The sequence below is a fragment of the Telopea speciosissima genome, chromosome 1, assembly GCF_018873765.1.
Source record: "Telopea speciosissima isolate NSW1024214 ecotype Mountain lineage chromosome 1, Tspe_v1, whole genome shotgun sequence".
NCBI lineage: Eukaryota > Viridiplantae > Streptophyta > Magnoliopsida > Proteales > Proteaceae > Telopea > Telopea speciosissima.
The window spans coordinates 80,211,482-80,225,472 of NC_057916.1; the positions used below are offsets into that span (position 1 = coordinate 80,211,482).

The window sequence follows — 13,991 nt, forward strand, 5'->3', positions numbered from 1 at the left end:
TTTCGGGTGCTTCTGCATAGCTGATCCACACCCAATAAAGGATGAGGTTTGGCGTGTCGGTTTGACAACCAACATTCATAAAAAACTTAGATTAACCCTTTAGCATGGATATTGACAATTCTCTATTTCAACCTAAGCGTTATAGGATGGCGAAAAAGGATCTGTGAAGCCAACCACAAGTGATCTGCATGAGGCTTAGAGAGTTGAGTTATGTGGTTTTGCATTGTCAGACAGTAAACAACTAAAGTACTAAATGATTGAGGATACTAACAAGCAAAAGAAAACTATTCCTATAATCAGTAAGGCAAGGAAATTTCTTCATTGGACATACCTCGGCAAGGAGAGCAACTACCACAGCAGAAATGCAAGGGAGCTCTTCAGCTAGTTGGAAGATGACACGCACAATAGCGAAAATTTGAAGATCCTTCAACTGCAACCAGTAGTACAACTATAATATTCAAGAAAGCAGGACAACAATACATAAATAACAAAATATGGGAGATTGACTTTAGGTTCTATGTGGAACCTGTTAGGAGTAAGGGGGAGGAGTCGTGAATAGGGAGCTAGCGTCAGCTCCTATTCACGATTCCTCTAATAGGGGTATTTTTGTCTCTGTTTTGTTTATTATTTTACCCTATTTAATATATTGTTTTGGGAGCAGTCAAACTAATGACTGCGGCCCCAATTGTGCAGCTTCTCTCCTTCCTTCTCCTCTCTTCTTCTTTCTTCTTCTTCTTCACTTATATTACATGGTATCAGAGCAAGGACTGTAGGAGTCGATCCAACATCCTTAATCCTGTCTCTGTTCCTGCGTTTTGATTTGAATAAGCTTGCGGTTTTGAAGACCTAAGGTTTTGGGAATTCTCGTGATCTTCTCTTAAAGGGGATGCAGCACCCTTTGCTGCAGTTTTGTGGTTTTATTTGAGACTAGTTCATGACTATACAAAAGAACTAGGTCTCGGTTTTTGGTATGTGCCAAGGTTGAGATCAATTCAGGTGTTGTTTACGATTTGGATCTGGATCGAGTTATTGGTGGTGATTGTTTGTTGCTGGCTGGTGTATTGATTTCTTTATGAAACAATTTCAGCAGTGGTTGTGATTGATTGAAGGTCATATCTCTTTGCTGTCCTACAGTTTCAGAACTGTTTATAATTTCAGAAGTGGTTGCTGTCCATCAGTTTCATTCTGTCCGTGACTTCTCTGTGAAGATTCAATTTGTTTAGTTAAGCATGGGTGATGCAAAGACTACTGTGACTGAACTATCCTCCTCTTCTCATCGCATTACCGAAAGGAAACTTGAAGGGATTTCTAATTTTCAGCAATGGAAAAAGGTGGTTCGATTGGCCTTGACGGGGCGTGATCAACAGGATCATCTCACAAAGCCAAAGCCTGAAGGAGACACGACATGGGATACGGTGGATGCACGAATATTGAGTCAGATGTTGAACTCAATGGATAATCAGATTGCAGACCTTGTTACTCACATTGACACAATAAAGGATTTATGGGAATACTTGAATGTCCTCTATTTTGGGAAGGGCAACTTGTCTCGGATTTATGACCTGTCCCAAGCTTTTTATAAAGTGGATCAGAAGACTCTGGCTGTAACCCAATACTTTGCGGAATTCAAGCGACTATATGAGGAGCTGAATTCCATTCTTCCTATCACGTCTGATGTGAAAGAGATGCAACAACAGCGAGAGCAGCTGGCTGTTATGGTATTTTTGGTTGGACTTCGAAAAGAATTTGAGCCAGTACGGTCTCAAATCCTCGGTGGGGATAGAGTCACCACACTTCCAGAAGCTTTTTCTCGACTTTTACGGGTTTCTCGTGAGAACAGCCAAGATTTCACCCATGGTAATGAGAGTTCAGCACTTGCAGCCTTTCCCAACAGTGGGTCCAGTGGTGGGACAGGTACGGGCAGCAGTGGTGGTAGCCGTGGTCGTGGGTCAGGGAACAGTAAAGCACCCACGTCTGGTACTTCAGAGACTTCAGGACAGGTGCGCACTTGTCATCATTGTGGCAAAGCTGGTCACATTCAGCGTTTTTGTTGGAAGCCTCATGGTAAACCACCTCAGTTTGCAAATTCAGCCAGCAGTGATCCGGTGGTTACCCCTCCTTCCAAGCCTGAGGGTAAAACAGTGACTATGTCTGATGAAGATTATGAGCGATTCACTCAATTTCAGAATTCTCAGTCATCTCAGTTCTCCATTGCTACCCTAGTTTAGCCAGGTGATGCTATTGCATGCCTATCATCTACTTCTCGTCCCTGGATCATTGATTCAGGTGCTTCAGACCATATGACTGGAGCATCAAGTATTTTTTCTTCATTTCATGAGTCTTCTTCCAATGTTGTGTTAGCCGATGGAACTCTTGCTAAAGTTCGGGGTATAGGCACTATACAAGTTACCCCCTCTATATCATTGTCCTCCGTTTCTTACTTGCCCAAATTTCCTTTTAATTTATTATCTGTTCGAAAATTTACCAAAGCTAACAATTGTTCTATTACCTTTTTTCCTGATTATTGTGAGTTTCAGGATCTCCAGTCGAGGAAGACGATTGGTAGAGGTCACGTATCTGGGGAACTGTATCTTCTTGACAACGCATCCACTGTGGCATGTTCGAGTGTGGCACTTCCTCATCAGATTCATTGTCGTTTGGGTCATCCTTCATTGCAGAGTTTGAAGATTTTAGATAGTCGGTTTCAGTCCTTGTCTAGTTTACAATGTGAGTCTTGTCAGTTTGGGAAACTTCACCATGTAAGTTATCCCCCTCGAGTCAATAACCGGGCTGTCCAACCCTTTTCTTTAGTTCATTCTGATGTGTGGGGTCCATGTCCTGTTACTTCTGTGCTGGGTTTTCATTACTTTGTCACTTTTGTAGATGACTTTTCCAGAGTTACCTGGATTTATTTAATGAAAGATCGTTCTGAATTGTTTTCCATTTTTTATACTTTTGTGCTTGAAATTCAGAATCAATTTACTACTTCTTTGAAAGTTCTTCGAAGTGACAATGCAAAAGAATATTTTTCTGCCCCCTTTAATGAGTTTATGGTCAGCATGGGATCATTCATTAGTCCTCCTGTGCGGATACACCTCAACAAAATGGTGTAGCCGAGAGGAAGAACAGACATTTGATGGAAGTTACTCGATCTCTTTTATTTGAGATGAAAGTGGCTAAAATTTTTTGGGCTGATGCTGTTTTGACTGCATGTTATCTTATTAACCGCATGCCTTCTTCTGTTTTGAGTGGTGGTATTCCATATTCCTTGTTGTTCCCTTCCCATCCATTGTTTGTCTTACAACCACGTGTTTTTGGGTGTGTTTGTTTTATTCGGGATCATCGTCCTGGTGGCTCTAAGTTGGATCCTAGAGCTCTTAATTTCTTTTCATGGGGTATTCTAAAACCCAAAAGGGTTACCGTTGTTATTCTTTTGATTTAAGAAAGTACTTTGTTACCGCTGATGTCTCCTTCTTTGAATCTACTCCATTTGTTGCATCCTCGCTGACTACTTCAGAGTTGGACGATGATCTCCCTCTTTATGTTGTCAATACTTCTTCTCCTGTGCAGGTTCCTTTGCCTCATGTGTCACCTCCAACACAACCACTGGTTGTTTTTCGCCGTCGCCCACCCGATGAGCCGCCACATCGCATTACACCTATGGAGAGATACAGTACCCAGGCAGCACCATCTCCCACATCCTCCTCGCCTTCAGATCCCCCTCCTGGTAATTCCTCCTCTGCTACTGTACCTCCTATTTCTGATCTTGATGTTCCTATTGCTACCCGTAAGGGGGTTCGGAGTTGTACCCAACACCCTATTAATCGTTTTGTGTCCTATGCTCGTGTGTCCTCTTCTTTTGTTGCTTGTTTGTCTACTATTGACAGTTATCCTATTCCTAAGTAGGTGGTAGAGGCCTTAGCTCACCCTGGGTGGAGGGCTGCCATGAGTGAGGAGTTATCTACTCTGAAGGACAATCAGACATGGGATCTTATTTCTTTACCCTCTGGTAAGTCTACTATTGGTTGTCGCTGGATATTTGTGGTGAAGGTTAATCCTGATGGGTCTGTGGCTCGGTTGAAGGCCCGTCTTGTTGCTAAAGGCTATGCCCAGGTCTATGGTGTGGACTATCTGGATACTCTCTCTCAAGTTGCGAAACTTACTTCTGTTTGCATTTTGATTTCATTGGCTGTTATTGTCACACCCCAATCCCAACAAGGGATAAAATACAATATCAGGGTATGATTGGGGTAACACGCGTCATCCCACCTCACCGCCAGGATCTCGATGCAGTGGCCAACTCACAGTCATAAACTAATATTAAAATACAATAATATTAGAGTGCGAAAGACAAAGAATATTACATTCCAAGACAGGTCAGAGTTTGCGGAAGCGTAAATGAAATGATTATAAGATGTTCATTGGCTAATGATAATAAGTAACATAGTTACAAAATTCCTATGACCATCAAGTAGCTACCAAAAAGGTAAAACATAAAAGTTTATACAAAGCACAATGCTCTAAAAAAATAAGAAAAACGGAACGATCCCAAGTAACAGACAGCCCGTAGGCACAATCATCTGGGCAACCATCGCCACGATCCTCGACGGTCTCTCGGCTCCACAGAATCATCGCATCCAAATCTAAAAAGAATGTGTACACGGGGTTAGCTCCACCGAGCTAGTGAGAGAGAAAAGGGGATGCACAATCACACAATCACAAATAGTCCATGGTGCATGCTATTATTAATTCATTTACCACCTAACACACAATGCTAAGTCAATGGGTATATGCTATCGAATAACTCGGGAAGACATTGTGGATCCTTCCATTCTCACCACAATGCAACCTCAATTATTACTATGGAGCCCGCGCCGGTCGTAGTCATCACCACCCGCAGGCAGCACCCGATAACCATTACTACCCCTAGCCTGGCCTCTCTAACTCTCCACAGCGCAGTGCTCGCTACCCAACACCTAAACCCCTGTTGGTAAGGGTCGTAGCATAGGAAGCGAGCCTAACCACGGATATACTACATGAATCCTATCGTGTTGAGAGGTACATCGGGTGTGTCAACGCCCCATTCCATCTAACACCGGTACCAAGACAACACGGCGCATACAGAAGAATGAGATGCAATATACAATTCCACGTAATACGGGGTTAGGTGCAGATTTCCCAGCACTGTAACCCAACACAAATCCATATCATCCAAATCATCATCATCGAATAAGAATAAATGCAAATATGCAATCATGCTTGAATGATAATGTCACAATATAATTCATAAATGCATGAATAAGCAATAGTAAACAAGCTCAAACGATCACCCAAACCCACTCACCAATTACTTCAAATGGAATTTGTATAAGCGCAACGATTCCCGCTCAAAATCACTCCATTGCACATATGTTGGCGCCTATGGAAGTGAATAAGAGTGTGAGAGAGTGTAGGGAGGCCTCATAGAGAAACCCCACAGTTTACATAAGTTATAAGCCTTAAAAACTGCATCGGAGGCAACGTCGGACTCGGCGAGGCTTGCCTCCGACCTTCCTGCGAGCTTAGGCCACATCGGAGGCAAACATCGGACTCACGCAGTCTTGCCTCCGACCTTGCCTCCGACCTTCCCTGCGGGCTCGGGACACATCGGAGGCAACATCGGACTCACGCACTCGCCTCCGATGCAACCTGAAGTGTGATTTGGTCTTTAAAAGCCCGGGGTTGTCCCATTTGGTTCTCTAAGCCTCAGGGACTAGGGAGGGGGTGTCTTGGAGTCTATTTGGGTCTTAAAACACTGACATCCAAAGATTTAAGGGGGTTTAAAGGATCAAAACTCAAAAATTCAGATTTGGGGTTTTCTTTGGTGGTTGAAGCTTTAGAATCAAATATATTCAGCAAGAGGTCAAATAGAGGTCTTTATAGGATTGTAATGAAAATGGGATAGCATCCTACAAGGGGAAACTACACATGGCTCGAGCTAACCCTTTGGGTTTCCAAAAAGAAATCCCCATCTTGGGGCTGCAACCAAAGAACCACCCAAGCTCAAACGAGCAAGGGGGAAGAGAAAAAAAAGGGGAAAAATGGCACTTGGCTTACCTAGTTTGAGGTACACACGATGTGCCCTCTTTAAAGCTCCAAACCCAGCAGCCGTTTCCTTCTTCTTCTTCCCTTCCTTCTCCTTCTTCTCCTCCTTGCTACCTCCTCTCTTCAAAGCTCTCCTCCTTGCTGCCTCCTCTCTTCAAAGCTCTCCTCTCCTCACGATTAGGTTAGGAAAGAAAAAAAAGGACTAAGGAATAGTCTTACCCCTCTCTCTCATATAAAAATCACTTTTAATGACCTGTTTGGATAAGGCCTCATAAGTGTAACCTAGGGTCTATTTGGGTAGGGTCAAACATGGCAGGCACCAAAGACCTTAGCCATGGGTCTCACCCACAAGGGTCCTTGTCGGCAGACATTGGATCGGGGTCGGAGGCGCCGTAACCCGCTCTCCGATGCGAGTAGGAAGGTGGTTCCCAACATAAGAGGTCGGGCCTTTGGACCACACTTCGAGGGCTTTGAGAGGGCAAGAAGCACACAACAAATTTGGTCAACTACTTACCCCGACATGTCAAGGTGCAACCTCCGTGATCCCGACTAGTTTCCACAGTGCAAACTGCGTACTATGGTCAATATAGTCGGGTTTGACCACCGTGAGAACAACTCACCGGCATACGTGGTAGTGATAACTACACGTCACGGGGAAGAATTAATAATTAATTATACTCCGGTGCGGGTATAACATTCTCCCCACCTTACAAGAAATTTCGCCCCGAAATTTGAAGGACTAGGGTCTCAGTGATAAGGGTTGTTGGATAACAACATCCCGGTCACCCACATCTTAAACTAAGTCAAAGGTCGGGTCAAGATGAGGCGGTGCCTACATGTCACGCAAGTCGGTTCCACAACTCTCTTTTTCTTACAGGTCACATTACCACGGGGTGTGGTTCACAATAACCCTAGGAAAACAGGGTTCCAACTACTAAGTTAAGTCTCAAGGAACAAAGGTTCCCTAGATCTTCCGGATCGGGTGATACCACTCTAGCCTTGATCTCTGGTCATTCTTGGGTTACGAGGATTTAACTCTCGTCCATGACCCAACATAGGGTTTACATTCAAGGCTTTCACATCCTGGTTGTCTCATTACCTAACCCAACTTTAGAATGATTTGGAATATTGATGGAATCTCCTATTGTTCACTCCCGAGCGGAGGGAACGATTTGGTGATCCATTACCCCATTCATATCTCGTTGGAGAAGGTCTGTACATCCTTCGATTTCAACTTTCACAACCTTTAAACCTACTACACAGTTATCCCACAAGGAAGAGTCCACATCAGTCCTCTTCGAGAACCAATAACCCTTTAATAGTTTTGGTCCAAGTCAACTCTTCAAGCAGTCTCAATAAATTAACCTACTCGATCATTAAATTCATTATTCATTACCCTAAGGTTTGGTCAACCAAGGTCGGGCTCCAACTAGTTTCACAAAGAAGGTCGAGGTAAGTCATACTTATAGTACCAGAGAATCACTCTAGTCACACAAGTCCAAGGTTCTAAGGAATAACTATATATATATATCACACCAATATGTAGGCATAGATTCAATAATTACATTCAAATTCCTATGGACATATCTGCATCTAGGTCAATCCACGGAACAAGAAGTTCTCGTGCACGGTTCGCTAAGTCCTTTCTTTGGAAAGTCAAATCACGGTGTAGGACTTTCTCTATGAGTCTAAACAAGGTTTGGATGGACCAAGTAAAGTTCAAATAGAGTCGTCACTAGCTTGAGGTGTTATGAGTGGCTTCCAAATACACGTGACCTTCATGGCTTACTCAAATAAACAGCCCAAACCAGCCTATTACTTTCCTTTCCTAGTACCTACCCACAGGTTTAGATTCTACGCACCCCTTAAGGGTCTCTACCCGCATAGATTTAGGTTTCCCTATCCATAAGGTTTGAGTCCTTACATTCATAGGGTCTAAGGATCTTCATCCTCAAGGGTAACTCTTCTCCTTTTAGGTAAGAGAGGAGTCACAGCAGCTACCAATGCCTGCTAGTTCTTATTAACGCCCATCGGGTACAAGTCCTAACCTCTTTCAATTTTTTAGGTATTAACTAGACTCATGTGGTCCCCACAAATGGGTCACACAACAGGGTGTCCGATCTAGGGTATAGGCACAAGATCATCACATATAGGTGTGGTCAAAAGGTCTCCAAAATAGGCTCAAAATCTTAAAAGAAAATCGGGTGGACTCACGAGCGACGCCCTCCGGGTGTATTCGTGGCTCCTCCGTGAAAATAGGTAGAGCGGACTAACGGGCGGATGTGGAATGCAAACCGTTCGTTCGTCCTGGTCTCGAAGTCTCAAAGGCCGAGAGAGTTGAAGTCAAACGGATCTACGGATGGACGCATGAGTGTGGATCCGTTCGTTGATCCGCACGTTTTAAAATGATAATTTCAAGTTTTGTGTGGAGCGGATTCACGACAAGTGGATCCGTTCATTCGTCTGCTCGTGGAATTTTAACAAAACAGAGCCACGAGTTTTAAAACTCATTTTTGGCTCCAAAGAAAAGGACATAACCGAGGAGAAAAAGCTCTACTGTGGACTTCCGTTCAAACTCCCTTAGGTGATTTTCTTGTAATCTCAAGCCTCAAGGTTCAACTCTCGTTGTTCAAGATATGGCTTTCTTCCCATTTCTACTTCCTCTTTTCTTGGATTTGGGATGAATCATCTCAAGTTGTGATCATGTCTTGATTTTGCTTGTAATCCCATAGCCATGTACACTAAGTCCATGCCAAAATCGATTGGCCGAAACTAGGGTTTTTAGGTGTAAATCAAGCCCTATTTGATCAATGACACTAAGTTGTTGGATCCTTGTTTGATTATTGCATCTTTTATAAATTTTCAAGTCTTTGTAAACATTTTAGAGATTGTTGCTATGTTTGTCATGTCTAGTTGAATTTTACTAGGATTATGTTCAGGTTTTGGTTGTGGTAAAGTCCTCAATTCACAATATTTTGGGAAAACTCTCCAAGTTCAAATCTAATTCTTTTACATGCCATAAAATCTCATAGAAAATTATCACATTGTCTTATCTTCAAACATATTTTCCTTGTATACATGATTGTTGATAAAATCCTTAGAATCTTTCCTCTTCTCTTTTGCCATATTTGATTCGGTCTTACTAGATAGGGCTTAGCTTACATTCTCTGAGTTGTCACAAATCATATTTACTTGTTTCCCAAGATTCAAACTTTCAACCACAAAATCTGAAAATTTTCTTTGAAGTTCAAGGCATGCTCCATGATTGAATAAACCCATTTCTTGCTTGAACCCACTATTTTGTATAAAATATTACTTTTTAGGCATATTATGACCATGAATCTTCATTATTTATCATGTCATTCACATAATGGCCATGCCTTTCCTTTTTCCCCAACTTTTTAGATCACAATTTGATAAAAATCAGAATTTTCTAGCCTAAGAATATTGCTGTAATTTAATTTGCTTTGGGAAAAGAATCAAAGGCTAGATTTTAAACCTCATAACCTTACATTGATCATCTACTTAGGCCTTAGCATTCAAGGTATTAATTTGCTATCCACTTGGCTTTTGGCGCAGTTAAAACAATCAATGGCTCCAAGAACACGGCTTGCATGCGTGGAACAAGTTGCACCAACCGTCCTAGATCCACTTTGGTTTCAAAAATAGAGGACCAAGAGCTTTATCAAGACTACTTCCGCTTCAAAAATATAGTGGAAGGGGCGAAATGTAGTGTTGGATGATCTCAAAGCATACAATGTGGAGCGAGATTCGAGGCATGGGGTGGATCGACATTCTCAACCTCCCCGAACCATATTACCCAAAACTCATCCGACATTTCTATGCAAGTCTGAACACTGGAACGGGTACACAAAACTATCGGGTTGTTTCGTATGTAAAGGGGGTTCCTATAGCCTTCACTTGCAAGACTTGGCGGCATTATCAATGTCTTCATTGGGAAGAGAAGACCACTGCTCACCTAGAAGGAATCCCTATACCTTCATCGGTGGGAGGTATCGACATTCGACGACCATCAAGCGATCGAACTGCGAGTGGTGGATGCTTCGATGAGGTCACGAAGCAACTCTTCAACCGGACTCGGCGCCTGAGGGTATCGAGAGAGGGGTAGATGACATCAACACCTTTCTTGGTCACGATGGTGGTGGTGGTGCAAATGACTATCCCAACTTTCTCTCAACAAATTGAAGTTATCCCGGATCGTTCTTCTAGTTCTTGTCTTAGGATGAACAACGGGAACTTTTAGAAAGGGTAGACTTGTATATTTAATCCGAGATAACCGTAATCAAATGTTTCGAATTGGAACAAATGGGGTCTTGCATTCGAGTTGGGAAAGGCAGCGATTATGTCCAAACAGAGAATCTGGAACAATTATGGTGTTTAGATTGGTATCTCTTGATTGAAGCAGGATGGAATCATATGTTTTTGTTGGAATAGATGAAATCATGAATGTTGAAATAGGAAGAATATGATCGCCTCCCAAGAAGATTTAAACAATTGGATATTTGTAATTAATCTTATATGTATCTCGATGTATTTGATTAATTATCTCTTGCTTAAATCATTCCGATATTTGTGCTTAGTTATGATTGATTCATTAGTGTTTATGAATTATAGCATATAACTGTCCATCTATGACCTACTTAAGACTCAACCAAGCAATTACATAGTTGTAGCTTAACACCTAAGGTTCAAGTCCTAAGTTCCATGTTACCTATTATCTTCTAAGTCCTTGTTTCACCACAATCAGCCTTCTCCTATGTCCGCACACAATCATTTATGTTCTTCAAGATTTTTAGTTTAGAACCTAATTCGTGGAGAGTAAATCAAGAGTCCGCAAGATGGCGGCAGAGCATCATTGCTCGATACCATGTTGTCACACCCCAATCCCAACAAGGGATAAAATACAATATCGGGGTATGATTGGGGTAACACGCGTCATCCCACCTCACCGCCAGGATCTCGATGCATGCCAACTCATACCATAAACTAATATTAAAATACAATAATATTAGAGTGCGAAAGACAAAGAATATTACATTCCAAGACAGTCGAGTTTCATGAAGCGTAAATGAAATGATTATAAGATGTTCATCAAGCTAATGATAATAAGTAACATAGTTACAAAATTCCTATGACCATCAAGTAGATACCAAAAAGGTAAAACATAAAAGTTTATACAAAGCACAATGCTCTAAAAAAATAAGAAAAACGGAACGATCCCAAGTAATAAGAAGCCCGTAGCACAATCATTGTGGGCAACCATCGCCACGATCCTCGCCACGGCCTCGGCTCCACAAGAATCATCCGCATCCAAATCTAAAAAGAATGTGTACACGGGGTTAGCTCCACCGAGCTAGTGAGAGAGAAAAGGGGATGCACAATCACACAATCACAAATAGTCCATGGTGCATGCTATTATTAATTCATTTACCACCTAACACACAATGCTAAGTCAATGGGTATATGCCATCGCAATAACTCGGGAAGACATGTGGATCCTTCCATTCTCACCACAATGCAACCTCAATTATTACTATGGAGCCCGCGCCGGTCGTAGTCATCACCACCCGCAGGCAGACCCGATAACCATTACTACCCCTAGCCTGGCCTCTCTAACTCTCCACAGCAAGAGGTGCTCGCTACCCAACACCTAAACCCCGTTGGTAAAGGTCGTAGCATAGGGAACCGAGCCTAACCACGGATATACTACATGAATCCTATCGTGTTGAGAGGTACATCCGGGTGTGTCAACGTCCCATTCCATCTAACACCGGTACCAAAGACAACACGGCGCGACAGCAAGAATGAGATGCAATATACAATTCCACGTAATACGGGGTTCCGGTGCAGATTTCCAGACAAGAACTCCAACACAAATCCATATCATCCAAATCATCATCATCGAATAAGAATAAATGCAAATATGCAATCATGCTTGAATGATAATGTCACAATATAATTCATAAATGCATGAATAAGCAATAGTAAACAAGCTCAAACAATACCCAAACCCACTCACCAATTACTTCAAATGGAATTTGTATAAGCGCAACGATTCCCGCTCAAAATCACTCCATGCACATATGTTGGCGCCTATGGAAGTGAATAAGAGTGAGAGAGTGTAGGGAGGCCTCATAGAGAAACCCCACGTTTACATAAGTTATAAGCCTTAAAAGCGATCGGAGGCAACGTCGGACTCAGCGAGGCTCGCCTCCGACCTTCCCGCGCAGCTTAGGCCACATCGGAGGCAAACATCGGACTCACGCAGCCTTGCCTCCGACCTTGCCTCCGACCTTCCCTGCAGCTCAGGACACATCGGAGGCAACATCGGACTCACGCAGACTCCGCCTCCGATGCAACCCAAGTGTGATTTCAAGGTCTTTAAAAGCCCGGGGTTGTCCCATTTGGTTCTCTAAGCCTCAAAGGACTAGGGAGGGGGTGTCTTGAGTCTATTTGGGTCTTAGAAACACCCAACATCCAAAGATTTAAGGGGGTTTAAAGGATCAAAAACTCAAAATTCAGATTTGGGGTTTTCTTTGGTGGTTGAAGCTTTAGAATCAAATATATTCAGCAAGAGGTCAAATAGAGGTCTTTATAGGATTGTAATGAAAATGGGATAGCATCCTACAAGGGGAAACTACACATGGCTCGAGCTAACCCTTTGGGTTTCCAAAAAGAAATCCCCATCTTGGGGCTGCAACCAAAGAACCACCCAAGCTCAAACGAGCAAGGGGGAAGAGAGAAAAAAAGGGGGAAAAATGGCACTTGGCTTACCTAGTTTGAGGTACACACGATGTGCCCTCTTTAAAGCTCCAAACCCAGCAGCCGTTTCCTTCTTCTTCTTCCCTTCCTTCTCCTTCTTCTCCTCCCTTGCTACCTCCTCTCTTCAAAGCTCTCCTCCCCGCTCGCCTCCTCTCTTCAAAGCTCTCCTCTCCTCACGATTAGGTTAGGAAAGAAAAAAAGGACTAAGGAATAGTCTTACCCCTCTCTCTCATATAAAAATCACTTTTAATGACCTATTTGGATAAGGCCTCATAAGTGTAACCTAGGTCTATTTGGGTAGGGTCAAACATGGCAGGCACCAAAAGCACCTTAGCCACAGGTCTCACCCACAAGGGTCCTTGTCGCAGCATTGGATGCGTGGTCGGAGGCGGCCAAGAACCTCGCTCTCCGATGCGAGTAGGAAGGTGGTTCCCAACATAAGAGGTCGTGGCCTTTGGACCACACTTCGAGGGCTTTGAGAGGCGTAAGCACACAACAAATTTGGTCAACTACTTACCCTCGACATGTCAAGGTGCAACCTCGTGATCCCGACTAGTTTCCACAGCAAACTCGTACTATGGTCAATATAGTGGGTTTGACCACCAAAGGAGAACAACTCACCGGCATACGTGGTAGTGATAACTACACGTCACGGGGAAGAATTAATAATTAATTATACTCCCGGGGTGCGGGTATAACAGTTATACATCACTGGCAGTTGTTTCAACTAGACGTCAAGAATGCATTCTTGCATGGGGACCTCCTTGAGGAGGTGTATATGGAGCAACCTCCTGGTTTTGTTGCTCAGGGGGAGTCTGGTAAGGTGTATAAGTTGAGGAAATCTTTGTATGGGCTGAAACAGTCACCGCAAGCGTGGTTTGGCCGTTTTACAGATGTTGTGTTGGAATTTGGCTTGATTCGGTCTGAGAGTGATCACTCAGTGTTTTTCAGGCAGTCAGATGCTGGGAAGATATTTTTGGTAGTTTATGTAGATGATATTGTTATCACAGGGGATGACTCTTCAGGTATTGAGAACTTGAAGACATATTTGGGATAACAATTCCAGACTAAGGACCTGGGACGACTGAAGTATTTCTTGGGTATTGAGGTAGCTCAATCAAGGA

At 43.0% G+C, this 13,991-nt stretch overlaps 1 protein-coding gene across 4 annotated transcripts in view; it reads right to left on the reverse strand.

Moving 5' to 3' along the window:
- The window catches only part of LOC122648907 (calcium-dependent lipid-binding protein-like), a 41,055-nt gene that overhangs the window by 21,337 nt on the left and 5,727 nt on the right, over nucleotides 1–13,991 (reverse strand). For all 4 annotated transcript variants that reach the window (XM_043842213.1, XM_043842211.1, XM_043842214.1 and 1 more), the window contains exon 6: nucleotides 332–430. In XM_043842213.1, coding sequence (XP_043698148.1) covers nucleotides 332–430 — 99 coding nt within the window. The remainder of the gene's footprint in view (nucleotides 1–331; nucleotides 431–13,991) is intronic.